The sequence below is a fragment of the Danio rerio genome, chromosome 15 (genome assembly GCF_049306965.1).
Source record: "Danio rerio strain Tuebingen ecotype United States chromosome 15, GRCz12tu, whole genome shotgun sequence".
Classification (NCBI taxonomy): Eukaryota; Metazoa; Chordata; class Actinopteri; order Cypriniformes; family Danionidae; genus Danio; species Danio rerio.
In genome coordinates this window covers 17,926,418-17,944,247 of record NC_133190.1, presented here as the reverse complement: position 1 = coordinate 17,944,247, position 17,830 = coordinate 17,926,418, and the positions used below count along the sequence as shown (strand labels likewise).

The window sequence follows — 17,830 nt, the reverse complement described above, 5'->3', positions numbered from 1 at the left end:
GTTTTATGCAGCAGATGCCCTTCCAGCTGCAACCCGTCCCTGGGAAACATCCACATGAAAACATGGGAAAACATGCAAACTCCACACAGAAATGCGAGGCTCGAAACAGTGACGTTCTTTCTGTAAGGTGACAGCACTACCCACCGTGCCACCCCTATTATTATTATTATTATTATTATTATCATCTGTATGTAATATGTTATTCTAAATAGAATACATTTTTAGAACTAAAGCATTCAAATAATAATAAAAAATGACATAATACATGTTGCTATTTATTTTATTCATTTTCATAAGCAGCACTTTATTACTAAATTATATAAAATATTTGTACAGTTTTTTCTTGCCACAGCCAGGAATAAGGCATTATTTACAATACTACACTCTCATTACTAATAATGTTATTGTAAACTTAGTTCAGTACACTTTTCTTCACACATAAGATGTAATACTGCAAATACAGAATTTGAACAATTCTGCTGTCTTAAGTTAGTATTTACATTTTGTCAGTAAAAAAATGCTTATCTTTGCATCATATCATGTCATAAACACAACAGCTTGGCTTGAATTTCCTGTTAATGGGATAGTTCATCCAAATACAAAAATTCTGTCATCTTTTACTCACCCTTCACTTGTTCCAAACATGTTTTGTTCTGTTGAACACAAAATAAGATCATTTGAAGAATGTTGTAAACCTGTAACCATTGACTTTCATAGTATTTGTTTTACAGTCAATGGTTACAGGTGCACAACATTCTTCAGAATATCTTCCTTTATGTTTAACAGAAGTAAGAAACTCAAACAGGTTTGGAACAAGTCAAGTGTGAATAAATGATGACTGTGAACTATCCATAACCCACTATGGTTTCCTGATAAACCGAAGTCGAGTGAAGTCTACTGCAGGCTCTGATGTTCATCTGGACAGAGGCAGAGTCATGTCACTTTGGTCCAGGCTCTTCAAAAAATGCTAAAGACAGAAATGACAAAATTAGAGAATATTATCTACACTTTTTTCAACATTTGTAGAGTTTCAAATGATGGGATGCACTTCCGGTTTGGGGAACTCCCATGCAAAAGAGCTGAAACAAATCTGTGAAGTGTGATGTAAGACTTAACAAGCTGACCGTACAAAGATATTCAACATGTCCTTAGTATTGCTGCAAGTTTTTGGGGTTTTTCACGGTCTGCTGAGAGTAATTTGTAATTTCTAATAAATTGTCTTTTAAAAGAACAATCCACTTTTGTGAAAATATTCTCATTTTTTAAGTCTCTGAAAGTTAAATGGTTGAGTTTTACCATTTTTGAATGCATTCAGTCAATCTCCGGATCTGGGGTGTGTTTCCCAAACAACGAAATAACTCTGAGCTATCATAGCACGATGCATCGTTTGGGAGAAGAACGAGGTAGTGACGAGGATTCCCCAATCCAGTAGTTTCTCTGTCGCAGATCTATCGTTTGAACCACATTGGTTATAACCTAAATTGCCCATAAAGACGCCGTAAACGGGGTGGAGTAACAACTTCTTTAGAGAAAAACCCATTAACATCTTTGTTCAAAATATATTGTTTTACATGCACACACATTTAAGAAAAATCCAATATTAGTTTTGGTAAACACATGCACTTGCTTTCTATATTAACTGAAATGTATGTAAATGGCAAATATAGGGCCTGTGTTTCCTTTACAAATATTGTTGAGAATATGACATATTCTATTCTAAAACAAAACCATTTAGCTAGCACATATTCGAATCTCATATATAAATCATTAATAGTTGTAATTTACAGTAGGATATTTATTAAGAAATAAAGAAAAATCTAACTGACTAATAATAATAATTTTATTTTTTAGCATTATTAAGTAGTATCTTGTTTATTTATTTTATTTATTGTAAAAGTCTACTTTTACAATTTGACACATTCAAACCTGCAGAAATCTTCTAACTAACAGGTCCACACCACATACACTACAGATTTATTTCTTAATAAATAACCTACTAAATTAAAACCATTAACGAATGCTAAATATTTTTGTTTTCACAAGCTTTGGAGACGTAAAGTAAATTCTGCTTTCAAATAATAAATCAAAAGCTTTCATCATGAGCCACGGCTGCATTCAAAAGGACATCAATTTTTTCAAAATGCACTGCGAAGGGAGCACAATTGTCAATACGAAGATCACTAAAACTAAACTGTAAAAAATAGTTTGAAAGCAAATTACACCTAAGAGAGAGATGACTTTAATGCTTTTGTTTAAGTCCTTCCGAGTTTAAATGTTAGAACGTTTTAAATGAATAGGGCATAGGGGGGATAACTGGGAATAGAACACTACCAGAAACTATGCTTCCAACTACAGCTCTAGGGGTGTAGTTGCAATCATACATTTTGGAGGTGCAGTTTGTGAATGTTCATTGGAACGATGGATTTGGGAAACGCCAAATTCAATTAATCTTTATTTTTATAGTGCTTTTACAATGTAGACTGTGTCAAAGCAGTAGGTGAGGAAGAACTGTCTAAACTGATAAATTCATCCAAATCAACAACGTCTATGCTAGATCAGCTACCAATGTTTGTAAAGACGGAATTTGCAACGACAGGTCTGCATTCCCGCAGCTGTACCACGGGATCCGACCAGATGTCTGCGGCACGGGAATACATTTCAGAATAAAGTGCAGGAGCGGTCGATAACTGGTTTAATTTTGGACGTTCTAACAATATCGCTCCGACTCCCGAGCGAGTGATCACACGTATGTATGTGTGTGAATGAGACAGCGTGATGCTGCATTTAGCTTGTTTGTTGCTGTATGTGTCTGCGTGTGTGTGTGTGTGTGTGTGTGTGTGTGAGTGTGTATGTGTGCGCTCGAATGAGAGAGAGAGCTTTCTGCTGTCTGTGTGTGTGTGTGTGTGTTTGTGTGTGTTTGAATGAGAGAGAGAACGTGATGCCTATGTGTGTGTGTCACTTGCTTGGTGCTTATGTGTGTGTGTGTGTTTATACAGACAGCTTGTTATAGGCTGTCTGGACTCTGTATAGCTGGGTGGTTTTCGGTTTTGTTCTCCACCCTGCTCGTTGGCCGGATCGGGCACGGCGGGTAGAAAACGGGGCTGGTTGAGCAGCGGGACAACAAATGATGAATATAATCAGGAGCGAAGAGGTTCGGGCTAAAACCTGGCGGGAACGGGATTCAAAATTTAGTCCCGCGCAGATCTCAACTTGCAACCATAGTTGGCTAACGATGGTTTTCGGAAACGAACCCCTGGTTGGGAGCACTTTTAGCTTAGCTTATCATAAATCATTGAATCAGATTGGACCATTAGCATCTTATCTAGAAATGACCACAGAGTTTAGATTATTTCCCTCAGTAATTACATCATATACTAAAACTGATGGCTAATGGAAAGTTAGTATTTTCTAGGCTGATATGGTGTCATTGCGCCTGCTTAATGTTTACATCAGAATGAGAGTATACTTCTTAGGCATATTATCCTAGAATAGCAACTTCTCATAAGGACCCTATTTTCCAAAAAATAGAGTGTCCCTTTAATATTTGATTTTAGTTTTTAATAACACTCCATTAATTGGTTACAGTTTAGCAGATGTTACTCTCATAATCCAAGCAAAGCATCATAGGGTGTATGAAAAAAGAAATAAAAGAAAAATAAACCCATATATAACAGATCGGTTAACATTGATAAAAGTAATTGTTAAAGCTGCACATTACGTTTCACAGCCAGTAGAGTGTTTCCATGGCAACAAGCCACTGAGGTGACAGTGAAAGCATGGCTCTCGTCGAGCTGCACTGGTTTTGGTATCCCAGAATCCTCCTCTTTCCTCCCGAGTCGACCGCGCGCGCCTTTACCCCAAGTGTACACTTCACCCTCTGCCGAAACAAGCAGCACAAACACCCACATCACGTGACTCAATGATATCTCTGACCACTTCTTGTTCTCAGACCCTGTGAGAATCATGAATGAACAAAGACGACGTAAAACAATAAAGGTCTTCAGAGTCTTAAGCCTCTGGGACTCAGTCGGGGGAAAGGCTGACCTTTAGCCACATGTCACATTCATTAACCCACCTGCCCCCAATTACACACTGGAGAAATGAACAGCACTGCCTTTACTTTAAACTGATGCTATTTGTTGCAATTATATTATTCATTCATTTTCTTTTCAGCTTTATTAATCCGGGGTCGCCACGGTGGAATGAACCACCAACTGATCCAGCACTTTTTTATGCAGCGGATGCCCTTCTAGCCGCAACCCATCTCTAGGAAACATCCATACACACTCATACACAACAGACAATTTAGCCTACCCAATTCACCTGTACTGCATGTCTGTGGACTGTGGGGGAAACCAGAGCACCCGGTGGAAACCCACACAAAAATAGAGAGAACATACAAACTCCACACAGAAATGCCAACAGCCAAGGTTCGAACCAGTGACCTTCTTGCTGTAAGGCGACAGCACTACCTACTGCGCCACTGCATCGCCGCTTTTAATAAACACAGTAATACGCAATAATAGGTACAAAATCAGGTTTGAAACATATCTGAAAAAATATGAATCTGAGAAATATGAAAAAAATAAAATTGTACAGTTTTCTTACTGGCACTGTTTATTTTGGCTGTGGTGTATTCTAAACAAATAATGTCCAGTAGATAGAGCCTTCAATATAGACCAGCCGGAGAATTTATTTGTTAAGCTTTTATTTTTATTATTTTATTTATTTTAATAATTTTTCTTTAGAGTGTAGAATGAGTAAAGCTCAAAAGTTATCACACAGTATTTTTCTACTATAATATGACAAAGAATCCTGTGTACAGTATTAGAATAATCATAAGAGACAATTGTGAATAATCCATTAAAAATTGGATAATGATGTCTGAATTTTTTCTAATTATTTTAAACTTCTTTCTTATTTTTGGCCTAATTTTAAGACCATTATATTTCTTAGTATTACAATAATGATAATTATAATGTAAGTGCCAAAGATTGTGGGGGTCTCATAATGTAGAAAATCTTAGCATCTTAAACCTTTAGCATCATAACCGTCTGGTTAAAGCAAACAATAAAACAAAAAAACTCAAATTTGGGGATGTCTGAAACACAATTCAACTAAAGAAATTGGTCCAAAAAATCTTAGAGAGGAAGTTAAAAGGTAAAAGGAATACACTCTTTTTCTTTTTTGTTTTTGGAAATCGGCGAAAGCCCTTTTAGCTTAGCTTAGCATGAATTTTTTAATCAGATTAGACCCTTACCATTTTGTTCAAAAGATAGAAAAAAAAGTTTTGATATTTTTTGATTATTTATTGAGTCAAGCTTAAAATAGGAACATTTTTGAAACTTTAAAAAAAAAAATTGAGTGAGATGCTAATGGTCTAATCCGATTCTATGACTTATGCTAAGCTAAGCTAAAAGTGCTCCCACCAGACCTGGATTGGCTGAATGGATTCAAAAAGTAAAACTCGACTCCAAAAATCCTTTAATGGTCTTTAAAATTTGGCTTCATTATTTTTAATCTAATAAATAAAGGGTGGTGCAGTGGATAGTGCTGTCGCCTCACAGCAAGAAAGTCCGGTTCCCCCCACAAGTCCAAAGACATGCGCTACAGGTGAATTGGATAAGCTAAATTTGCCATAGTGTGTGAATAAGTTTTTATGGGTGTTTTCCAGTCATGGGCTGCAGCTGAGGAGACATCCGCTGTTTAAAACATATGCTGAATAAGTTGGCGGTACATTCCGCTTTGGCGACCCCTGATTATTAAAGGGACTAAGCTAAAGGAAAATGAATGAATGAATGAAAAAAAACTTTGGATTTTGGAGTGATTGATTGATCATATGTCTTGTTTACCTGCTCCAATAGCCAGAGTGAAGGCATCACCACACGCAGCCATCGTGATGCCCTGCAGGCCCGACACCTGATACGGCACTCGACTGCTTCTGCGGTGACTGCAGCCAAGCTGTCCATGCTGGTTACTGCCAAAGGTGAAACACTGACCTTTTTCTGCATTTAGAGCACACACACTCACAGCCCTCAGACTAAATCAGCAAGAAACACACTCAACTGTAATGTAAACCAAGAGCTCTGACCTGTGACTGCGACAGAGTGTGCTGTGCCGATGTCTATATACACGATCTTCTCTGTGTTCAGAGGAGCCGACTGGACGAGCTGAAACAGATGAACCTCCTCCACCTGACAGAAAGACGAGGGTTCCTCCGTCCCTGAGACTTTATCCAAACCCAGCTTGTTAAATCTGCAATTAACACACTTAAAGGGTTAGTTCACCCAAAAATGAAAATTCTGTTATTTATTACTCACTCTTAAAAATTCACAAAACCTTTGAGTACTTTTCTTTTGGATTTGAACAGATTTGTGTGTGTTAAGCATTAGTAAAGACAATGTTAGCACCTGTTAGCTGTAATTGTGGGGAAAACTGGATAATTTTGAGCTTTTGTCAGTTTATTTCAGATTCCGGGTTTAAAATAATGTTTGGGACGGGATCAAAATCGGTGACGTAGTGCAAAACTGCAAGTGCAAAGATGATGCGTCAGTTTCTCATAATTATTCATAGCAGAGTTTACATATCCTATGAGAAGAGCAGGCATCTTAATTATTCATGACTGCACGAGCTTTCCGAAAGCAAGGCTGACCTGCCAGTGCCAACTTCTGCAAAGCTGTGAGACCCTATGTTGATGACTGGGTGAAACTGCATCCACGGACAAACGGCACACAGTATTTAGCTGTTCATGAAGGGTCATCTGTGTTTGTTTCCATGATCCACTGGGTTTGCTGCTTGTTTTTTCCCGCGATGCTGTCAGAGCCGATACAGCAAAGCAGTATGTGTGCAGCTAGGTTTTTTTTCGGGAGAGCAGTACGAGAATTGGAGAATGGCGGACGTTGTCTTTTATCAGGAGTTGGTTCACATTTAGACACATCGCCATGCTGCTGTGTTTGCCTAAATACTCCAGATTACATGCAGGGCTAATGGTTGAAATAGACAGGGCAAGAGACCTGCTGCATTGAGTCTGCATTCAGATCCAGGAATTGAGGAAAAAGTCCTCATTTAGTGTTTAAATAAACATGATTATCTTTACAATTGCATAAATTGTGGTTATGTGTATATAAAATTCCGAAAAACAAATGTAGCAGGGCATTAAATTACTGTTTATTTCTTTGCATTTTAACTTTGTAAACTATAAAATCATGCATCTCCTCAAAGTTTGTGGCTCATTTTGTGAGCTAACTGACAACATTTGTTTGCTCCCCTCTCTCTCCCCTGCTCTGCTCGCCACACCCACTCCTGCCTCTGATCGTGGAGCTCCAGCCCATTATGATGCATTTTTTGAAAAATCTGAGGTAGACCTGAACAGAAAGAGGGGGGTTTCATGGCCCTTTATATCATGTTCCAATCATACTCCAAGCTCTAAGAACAATTCTATGCACCAAAACAATGTAAAACTTGATTTACCAATGATTTTATTATTGATTATACCAATGTTATAATTTATAATTTCATTTTCATTGGACAGTCATATATAGATGCATTAGTTGCAGAATTTCCAGCAGTTTAACGATTTAAATGCCTTTTATTGGATATTATGTCATTCAATTTAACCACACATGACTTTACGGAGAGCTTACACACTACTAAATACAGTTTGCCTTAAGAACATGCGGTGCAACTGAAGCAAGAACAATTTTAGTTACAAACTAGCTAGTAGTTACTAAAACCCCTAGTGTGGACTTTACGTTCCAGTTTAAGAAAGAACAGCAGGTTCAACCCTACTGAGATGAGGGTTATGTTTAGGGCTAGTTCCATGTAATTATGCATAATTGTTTTAAATTAATTACGAAAGTAAGTACATGCAACATGTATCAAGGCCACCTTAAAATAAAGTGCTACAATACAGTATTACCTACCGATGTGTACTTAATAAATCTGGCTTTGTTCACAAAGTTTGGTAGTTTGGTTTGTTTGGTTTAAAAAATAATAATCAAATTAAGCATTTTGTCAAGGTTAACTCAGCATTCACACTGTCATTTAAGAGCAAATATAAACACTGTAAACACTGCTAATTCATTTGAAAATAAGTTTTAAAGTCAATATTATTTGGCCCCTTAACAAACAATTTTACTTTTCTCGATTGGCTACAGAACAAACCACATTTGCCCAATGACTTGGTTAATTAACTTAACTTGTCAAGTTAACATAATTAACCCAGTTAAGCCTTTAAATTTTACTTTAAGCTGAAGAATACTAGTATCTTGCAAAATAATAAAATATTGCGAAATAGTAAAATATTCTGTATTGTCATCATGGCAAGGACAAAAGAAATTAGTTGTGATATTTAGTAAACTATTGTGTTTAAAAATGTACAAAAACTTCTCTCTGTTAAACATCACTTGGAAAATATTTGCAAAAATTTTATATTTCACAGGAGGTCTAATAATTTGGCCTTAATTGTAAAATTACTTATGAAGCTGTACTTAAGTGGGTCAATTAGCAATTTTAAGACCAGACATGTTCATTTAATTGTAAGTAACATAAAATTCTATTAATAATAATAAACTTTATTTTTATATAGCGCTTTTAAAAGTAGAATCTCAATGTACTTTACAGACATAAAATGTGCAGCAGTAAAACACACAAGGATAAATGCAAAAAAAGTAATAATTAAAAACATGAAATAATGATGATTGATCTAAAAAATAATATAAAAGTCAAATAAAATCAAATAAAAGCTACCCTTAAAAAGTAAGTTTTAAGAGATTATTAAAAGCGATTCTTCATTGCGAATATTAGAATCTACAGAGTTCCAGTATTTAGGTGCCAATAAAAGGAATGCCCGGTCTCCCAAAGATTTTAGCTGTGTTGACTGAACAGTAATAAGACCAGCATCAGACGAGCATAAAACACATCTAGGAGTGTATGGGAATAAAAGCTCAGATAAATAAATTAGAGAAGTATGAAATTGTATATCAGAAATTATTTTACTTTCAACATATATAAGTATATAAGAATACTTCTTAGTAGTCTTTTTTTCGAAATATGTTAAAGTGTGCTTGTTTTTAGCAGCTTTATTTAGAAAGTCTGGCAAGTCCGTGTAGGTGATTTAAAAAAAAAAGAGGATATTTCACGTTTAGACAGTACAATGGTGTGGCTGACAGGGTGTGATTGTTATTTAAAATATGGACATTGTGCTGGTCATTTCCTGTGATGAAATATCTTTATCATTCACTGTAGGAATGAGGAGTGTGAAACTCCCTAAACTGGTTTGGCAACCTGTGAAAAATACCCTAACGTAAGCAAGACACATAAGCGTGGAGATATTTTCACATTTTGACATGCATTTTTACTTGTAATTGTGATTAGACGGATATAGGTTCTGAAAATCCACTCTAAGGCTCATTAACCATCAATACATGTTAAAATCTAGGCACATTTGTGAATCTGTGACAGTCAACCAACCACATGCTGTCTGAAGTTCTGCTAAATGATGCTGATTTCTAGTCATGTTAGAATGACCGTATTCATGAAATGATTGCACATGAAGTCATAATTTCTCATAGGAATTTAGGTTCCCCTTCGGGGGGAACTTCAGCACTATAAGTGGATTTGATTGTAAAATCCACGCATTGGGAGGTTCGGTTCAGAAGCTACTCGTCTGAAAGAGTATTGAACGGGCCAATTAAGAATGAATTGGCAGCGCAAGCCTGCGCAGGTGAGCGGCATAAGCAATCAACTGAGTATATAAGCTCACCTGGCGCCAGCAGACGCTATCCTTTTCGCTTCAGAGACTTTCTGATCGAGTCGATGAGGGTTCCTCCTGCTGTGACCAGCGATTCTGAGCGAACGAGAGCATTCTCCCGGTCCAGAGTGTGTACACGCAGTGGCAGACGGTCGAGCTGGGTTTCTCCCTTGCCTGGCGTTCTTTGGGTCCGGTCCTCCAGAGCGGTGCGTATAAAGTTGCAGGCGGTAAATCCGCGCGGCGCCTCTTCTTGGCGGGGTCCGCCTCGTCTCCCATCCAAAGCCTGTAAGTTATCTACCTCCCTCGGAGCTAGAGCTTACATAGCTGCGGGCCAGGCTGCTTCCGCCTTGCATGCGATAGCCACCTACCAGCGCTACCAAGCGCAGGCGCTGGCCGAGCAGCACGAGGGTGGGTCCAACCCAGGCTTACGAGCTTCGCACCGCCGCTGACTTAGCTCTTCGGACTACTGAGTCCGCTGCGTGTGCGTTGGGGAGGACGATGTCCACATTAGTGGTCCAGGAGCGCCACCCCTGGCTGATATGCGCAAAGTCGACAAAGTCCGCTTTCTTGACTTCCCCATATCCCCAGCCAGGTTCGGCGACACTGTCTGTGAATTCACCCAGGAAATCAAGGCGGTGAGAGAGCAGTTGGTGGGTGATGTCTTATCGGCGGTCCGTAGCCCGCTCCGCCCGCCGTGCCATTCATACCTGCTCCTCGCCGAAGGCGCCCGCCTACGAGAGCTGTTCCGCCCCCGCACACGCCTCCGGCGAAGCGAGCGCGTCGGGCACCTCGGAAGCAGGCAGCCCCCCTGCCCAGAACGCCGCTAAGTCCGGCAACGGACCGCGAAGCGCCCCTGGGACAGGCCATCTGGAGAAAAGGGAACTTGCTCTTTCCCCGCTGGAGGGCGGGGCCCCATTTCCAACTGCACTTTTTACTGCCATGAAAACATTATGAAAGGGCACTTTTCACTTCCCCAGATGTGACAGCCCGAAATCTGCCAGTCTGGGACGCTATGCTTTCTAGCTTGCAGATTCGGTGCGTTTCGCCAGTGGCTCACGAGCGCTGGGAGGACGGTCTCCTTTCTCCCACCCCTCGAGCCTCCCCTCCGGAGCTCGGGTTTGGAGTGAGAGCAAATATCTCACCTCCAGCTTTTCCGTGGGACCCGCGAGCTTCCCGGATCAGCACACCCACTCCGCGCTGCCCCACTGCTGGTACGTAAGCGATTGTAGCGATGAGTCCATTAGCGAGAGCTCTGCCTGCCTGGTTAGCGCGGGCCAGCTCTTCGCGGTGGCTCATACGCACAATCAGACTCGGCTATGCGATTCAGTTCGCGAAACGGCCCCCCAAGTCACGGGTGTGTATTCACCAGGGTCAGCCCCCTGTTCGCCCCTGTCTTGCGAGAGGAGATTGCTGTCCTCCTGGCGAAGGATGCAATCGAGCCGCTCCCTCCAGCCGAGATGGAGAGCGGGTTTTACAGCCCACGCTTCATCGTGCCCAAAAAGAGCGGTGGGTCACGGCCAATCCTAGATCTGCGCGTTTTGAACCGCTGCCTGCACAAGCTGCCGTTCAGAATGCTCACGCAGAAGCGCATCCTCCGGTGCGTTCGTCCTCTGGGTTGGTCTGCAGCATTAGACCTGATGGACGCGTATTTCCATGTCTCCACTCTTTCTCGCCACCGACAGTTTCTGCGGTTTGCGTTTGAAGGTCGAGCTTGGCAATACAAAGCCCTCCCCTTCGGGCTCTCTCTGTCTCCGCGGGTCCTCACCAAGCCCGCGGAGGGTGCCTCAGCGCCCCTTCGGCTCGCGGGCATCTGCATACTCAATTTCTTTACGACTGGCTGATTTTTGCCCTCTCTCGGAGCAGTTGATTATGCACAGAGACAAAGTGCTCTGGCACTTCCACCTGTGGGGGTTTCAGGTCAACCGAGAAAAGAGCAAACTCGCCCCCGTGCAGAGGATCTCTTCTCTCGGGCTGGAGCTGGACTCGGTCACCATGGCAGCGCGCCTCTCCGGAGAGCGCGCTCAGCTGATGCTGTACTGTCTGAGAGAGCTCGACAGTAAAATAGTGGTCCCACTGAAACTATTTCAGAGGCTCCTGGGGCATATGGCATCCGCAGCCGCTTCATGCCGCTCAGATTATTCTATATGAGACCACTTCAGCACTGGCTTCATGATCGAGTCCCCAGACGCGAATGGCACGCGCGCGCACACCGAGTCTCTGTTACTGCGCTGTGTCGCCGCGCCCTCAGCCCTTGGAGCGACCCCTCGTTCCTACAGGCCTGGGTGTCTCTAGAACAGGCGTCCAGTCTTGTTGTCGTTTCAGCAGACACTTCCAACACGGGCTGGGGGGCTGTGCGTTGCGGGCATGCGGCTGCGGACCTGTGGAAAGGTACCCAGTTGCATTGGCATATCGCCTGGAGCTGTTGGCAGTGTTCCTCGCTCTCCACCGTTTTTTTCCGGTGCTGGAGCGGCAACACGTGCTGGTCAGGACGGACAGTACGGCGGCGGTGGCGTATATCAGCCGTATAGGGGGTATGCGCTCTCGCCGCATGTCTCAGCTCGCCCGCCGTCTGCTCCTCTGGAGTCATCCGCGGCTGAAATCGCTGCACGCCATTCATATTCAGGCAAGCTCAACCGTGCAGCCGATGCGCTCTCACGGCAGCCTTGCGTCCTGGAGAATGGAGACTCCACCCCGAGTCTGTTCAGCTGATATGGGCGCGATTCGGGGAAGCCCAGATCGATCTGTTGCTTCCCCCGAGATCGCTCATTGTCAGTTGTTCTTTCCCTGACCGAGTGCTCTCGGCACGGATGCACTGGCTTACAGCTGGCCTCGGGGCACGCGCAAATACGCGTTTCCCCCAGTGAGCCTGCTCGCGCAGTTACTGTGCAAGGTCAGGGAGGACGAGGAACAGGTTGCTGGTTGCGCCCCTCTGGCTCAACCGGACCTGGATGTCAGAGCTCTCCCTCGCGATAGCCCTACCCTGGCAGTCCCTTCGAGAGAGCACCTACTCTCTCAGGGACAGGGCACCACCTGGCACCCTCGCCGATCTTTGAAGAGATTTTTAGACGCTAGGAAGACTTAGGTAACCTCCGATTGCGGTGGCTAATACCGTCACTCGGGCTAGAGCCCCCTCCCCGAGCGCGCCTATGCCCTGACGTGGAGTCTATTCACTGAATGGTGTGTCTCTCGCTGAGAAGACCCCCGTAATTTGCCAGATCAGCGTTGTGCTTTTTTTACGCCGAGAGAAGTTGGAGAGCAGGCTGTCGCCCTCCACACTCAAGGTTACGTGGCTGCCATCTCCGCTCTCATAACGCGGTGGCTGGCAGCACCGTGGGAACGCATAACCTCATCATCCGGTTCCTCAGGGGCGTTAAGCGAATTAATCCACCCCGCCCCCTCTCATGCCCACTTAGGATCTCGCCCTCGCTACACAAGCCGCGTCAGATCCCTTCGATCCTCGACTCAGTATCTTTCTGTCCCTGAAGACAGCTCTGCTGGTCGCGTTGATATCGATTAGAGGGTCGGGGACCCGGAGGCATTTTTCGGTCAGTGACTCGTGCCTGTAATTGGGCTGGCTTCTCTCACGTCCTGAGACCCCGCCCGCGATATGTGCCCAAGGTTCCTACCACTCCGTTTTAATACGAGGTAGTGAGCCTGCAAGCGCTGCCCTCGGAGGAGGCAGACCCAGCCCTTCTTATTGTCCAGTTCGCGTTTTGCGTATTATCCGGACCGCACTCAGAGTTTAGATCATCTGAGCAGCTCTTCGTCTGTTATAGCGGTCGGCAGCAGGGAAGTGCCGTACCGAAATAAGTTCCCACTAGATTGTGGATGCCTTTCTTTCACTATCAGAGCCGAGATGAGCCGCGTCCTCCGAGAGCGCGTGCACACTCCACTCGGAGCTTCGCATCCTCTCGAGCGCGCGCACGCGGCGCCCCTCTAACAGACATCTGTAGAGCTGCGGGCTGGGTGACACCCAACACATTTGCAAGGTTTTACAATCTGCGAGTGGAGCCGGTTTCCTCAAGGGTATTAGGTAACCCTTGGTGATTGAGGTGCCTTTTTATCTGTCAGTAAAGTTCCCCGTCAGGTGAGCCCTGCAGATTCCTCCGTGGCCCCCAGCACTGACTCAGCGGAGGAGTCACTTGCTGGCCCACTACGTTGTAGGTCTGCCCGCTGGTCAGCCTGCGTTTTGGGTAAAGGTGCCTGCTATGCGTGATCCCCACTAGGCGATCCCATATGCTTATTCCGCCACGGTTAAGTCCCCCCCCTGGGCGGACCCGTGTCTTCCCTCCCCGCTAACCACTCTTTTGCTATGCGTACTCCCCCTTTTTAGGGCTAGCCCATATGTAAATTCTGCCATCTATCCCCCCTTGGGTAACGGATGGCCTCCGCAGCGTCCTCCCTATCGGGATTGCACGCTTCCCAACGTACTGTCGTATTTTCCTAGAATTATCTAGATGCTCACGACTTCCCAAAAAATATATATAAATCCGTAAAACTTCTGTTGAAGTAGGATAAATTAGGGCCAGGGACACGTTGGAGGACCGCGCCCCCCATGATGTGGGTGCGTCACGCTTGCTTGACTATCTCCTCATCGGGGGTGTTGGTAAGGTGCAGTCATTATGGCGCTTTCAATGGGCTCCCAATGCGTGGATTTTACAATCAAATCCACTTATAGTGCTGAAGTTCCCCCCGAAGGGGAACGTTCGAGGTTACTAAAGTAACCCTTCGTTCCCCGAGGAGGGGAACGGAAGCACTATACTCCGTCGCCATAATGACTGTCCCTTAGCTGTTGAAAGTCTCTTCAGCTTAAAAAGGATAGCGTCTGCTGGCGCCAGGTGAGCTTATATACTCAGTTGATTGCTTATGCCGCTCACCTGCGCAGGCTTGCGCTGCCAATTCATTCTTAATTGGCCCGTTCAATACTCTTTCAGACGAGTAGCTTCTGAACCGAACCTCCCAATGCGTGGATTTTACAATCAAATCCACTTATAGTGCTTCCGTTCCCCTCCTCGGGGAACGAAGGGTTACTTTAGTAACCTCGAACGTTTTCTTGAGCCCTGTTTTTTTGTGAGAGAACATTAATTAAAGTGTTGTGTCAGTAGCCAATTTGAATTAACAAATAATTAGCATTTCTTAATGCTGACTGTATAATTTGTTATCTGTAGCCAAAAATCCATATTACCCATTATTCAATGTGAAATACTAAAAGTAATGATACAAATGTAATATGGCTGTCATAGTATAATTTCTTAAAATGTGCAATTGTGTACCTTGATTACAATCCCAATTCATCAAAAGTTTGTTAATGAGATGCCCATTTACTTTATTTAGACACACAAAAAATACAGTTTTCATATCTTGACTGATATATAATAAATGCATCATCACCATACAAATTTAATATTTAGAATTACACCCAAAAAGTAAAATATTACTTAAAATGTACAGTGCCTCTAGAAAGCATTTACTTTTTCCACATTTTTATGTTAAAGCCTTATTCCAAAATGGATTAAACTTCTTTATTTCCTCAATGTTGTACACACAATGCACCATAATGACAATGTGATACTTTGTTGATGCACCTTCGGCAGAAATTACAGCTTTAGGTCTTTTTGAATATGATGCCACATGCTTGGCACACCTGTCTTTGGGAATTTTTTGGCCATTCCTCTTTGCAGTACCTCGCAAGGTCTTTCAGGCTGGATGGAAGCGAAGGTGTACAGTCATTTTCAGATCTCTCCAGAGATGTTCAATAGGATTTAGGTCTGGGCTCTGGTTTGGCCACTCAAGGACATTCACCGAGTTGTTGTGAAGCCACTTCATTGATATTTTGGCTGTGTGCTTTAAGTCATTGTCCTACTGGAAGATGAACTGTCGCCCCAGTCTGAGGTCAAGAGCACTCTGAAGCTGGTTTTTATTCAGGATGTTCTGTACATTGCTGCATTCCTCTTTCCCTCTATCCTGACTAGTCCTCCAGTTTCTGCTGCAAAAAAACATCCCCACAGCATGATGCTGCCACCACCATCATTCACTGTAGGGATGGTATTAGCCTGGTGATGAGCGGTCCCTGGTTTTCTCCAATTATAACGCCTGGCGTTCACTCCAAAGAGTTCAATTTTAGTCTCATCAGACCAGAGAATTCTGTTTCTTATGGTCTGAGAGTCTTTCAGATGCGTTTTGGCAAACTCCTGGCAGGGAGTGTCTTCCGTCTGGCCACTCTACCATACAAGCCTGATTGGTGGATTGCTGCACAGATGGTTGTCCTTCTGTAAGGTTCTCCTCTCTCCACCGAAGGAACACTGGAGCTCCGACAGAGTGACCATCCGGTTATTGATCACCTCCCTGACTAATGCTAAGTTCACACCAGACACGGAAGAAGCGTCAAGCGCAAGTGATGTACATGTTACGTCAATGCAAGGGCGCAAATAGACATCCTGCGGCATAATATGTGCGAATGGCACCAATGGCATGGCGCGAATTGAGCGTTTGAATCGCGAATTGGGCAAACCACTCGAGTTGGAAAATCTGAACTTCAGCGGACATTGCGCCGCATTAACCAATTAGGAGCTTGCTCTTGCCGGGGCGTGATTATGACGTAGCGCCTGTTGTTGGTGTCTGGGGAAAAGTCCTCCTGCACACACCGACAACAGTTCATCAAACTGGGCTCGGCTAAGTCAGAAGCACTGCTGAATGCTTCCATCTTCCAGGTTTAGTTTCTGAAGGAGTTTATGAGCTCACAGAGCTGGATGTACCTCTGAAAGGATCTAGTGGACTCAGACACTGCTCCAAACAAATCAACGCTGTTTTTCAGCCTTTATAAAGCACATAAACACAGTTACTTTCTCAATAAAATCCATGTTAGTCATTTAGCAACGAAGCTACAGTCACCGGGCAGACAAAAGCCCTCCCATCATGCGAATCCACGTCTGTTCTGAAGTGAATTTGATGCGTGAATGAATCGGACTTGACGTGCGAATGAAGTTGATTTGATGTGCGAATGAAGCAGATTTTTGCGCGTAAATAAAGTGAGTAAACTCAAAAGTTCACGCATCTAATTGTGCGTGAATATCGCGATTTATCCGCGCGTTCCACGTCTGGCGTGAACACAGCTTTAGGCCTTTTCTCCCCCGATCACTCAGCTTAGATGGCTGGCCAGCTCTAGGAAGAGTCCTGGTGGTTCCAAACATCTTCCATTTACGGATGATGAAGGCCACTGAGCTCATTGGAACTTTCAGATGAGCAGAGATTTTTCTGTAACCTTGCCCAGCCTTATGCCTCGAGACAATCCTGTCTCTAAGGTCTATAGTCAATTCCTTTGTCTTCATGCTTGGTTTGTGCTTTGACATGCACTGTCAACCCTGGGACCTTATATAGACAGTTGTATGCCTTTTCAAATCATGTCCAATCAACTAAATTTACCACAGGTGAACTCAAATTAAGCTGCTGAAACATCTCAAGAATGATTAGTGAAAACAGAATGTACCTGAGCTCAATTTAATACTTATGTGCATGCGATTTTTCAGTTTTTTTTTTTTTTTTTTAATAAAGTTGCAATAATTTCAAAAAATCTTTTTTCACATTGTCATATGGGGTATTGTGTGTAGAATATTGAGGAAATAAATTAATTTGATAAATTTTGGAATAAGGCTGTAACATAAAAAAAATGTGGAAATAGTGAAGCGCTATGAATACTTTCCAGATGGACTGTATATAGTTGAAGTCAGAATTTTAAGCCCACATGTGATTTTTTTTTTTTTTTAAATATTTGCCAAATCATTAACAGAGCAAGAATTTTTTACCTCATTTACTATAATATTTTTTTCTTCTGAAGAAAGTCTTATTTGTTTTATTTTGGCTAGAATAAAAGCAATTTTTTTTTACATTTTAAGGTAAATATTATTAGCCCAATAAGATTTTTTTTTCAAAAGTCTACAGAAAAAACACTGTTTTACAATGACTTGCCTAATTACCCTAACTTGCCTAAATAACCCAATTGACCTAGTTAAGTCTTTAAATGTCACTGTATATTAGTGTCTTGAAAAATATCAAGTAAAATATTCTGTACTGTCATCCTGG

At 42.9% G+C, this 17,830-nt stretch overlaps 2 protein-coding genes and 1 long non-coding RNA gene across 7 annotated transcripts in view; 2 read left to right on the top strand and 1 right to left on the bottom strand.

Moving 5' to 3' along the window:
• LOC141377804 (uncharacterized) overlaps window positions 1–17,830 on the top strand; it is a 304,437-nt gene that overhangs the window by 148,224 nt on the left and 138,383 nt on the right. The window lies entirely within an intron of this gene.
• rab34a (RAB34, member RAS oncogene family a) overlaps window positions 1–17,830 on the top strand; it is a 626,412-nt gene that overhangs the window by 572,106 nt on the left and 36,476 nt on the right. The window lies entirely within an intron of this gene.
• The window catches only part of nek8 (NIMA-related kinase 8), a 45,527-nt gene continuing 27,961 nt past the window's right edge, over window positions 265–17,830 (bottom strand). For 2 of the 4 annotated variants that reach the window (XM_073922701.1, XM_073922700.1), the window contains exons 12-14: window positions 6,092–6,255; window positions 5,853–6,005; window positions 265–967 (exon numbers count right to left, since the gene is read on the bottom strand). In XM_073922701.1, coding sequence (XP_073778802.1) covers window positions 939–967; window positions 5,853–6,005; window positions 6,092–6,255 — 346 coding nt within the window. In that variant the 3' untranslated portion in view covers window positions 265–938. Of the gene's footprint in view, window positions 968–3,718; window positions 3,878–5,852; window positions 6,006–6,091; window positions 6,256–17,830 lie in introns of all 4 variants that reach the window. The other 2 variants (XM_073922699.1, NM_139077.2) reach the window with 2 other exon arrangements.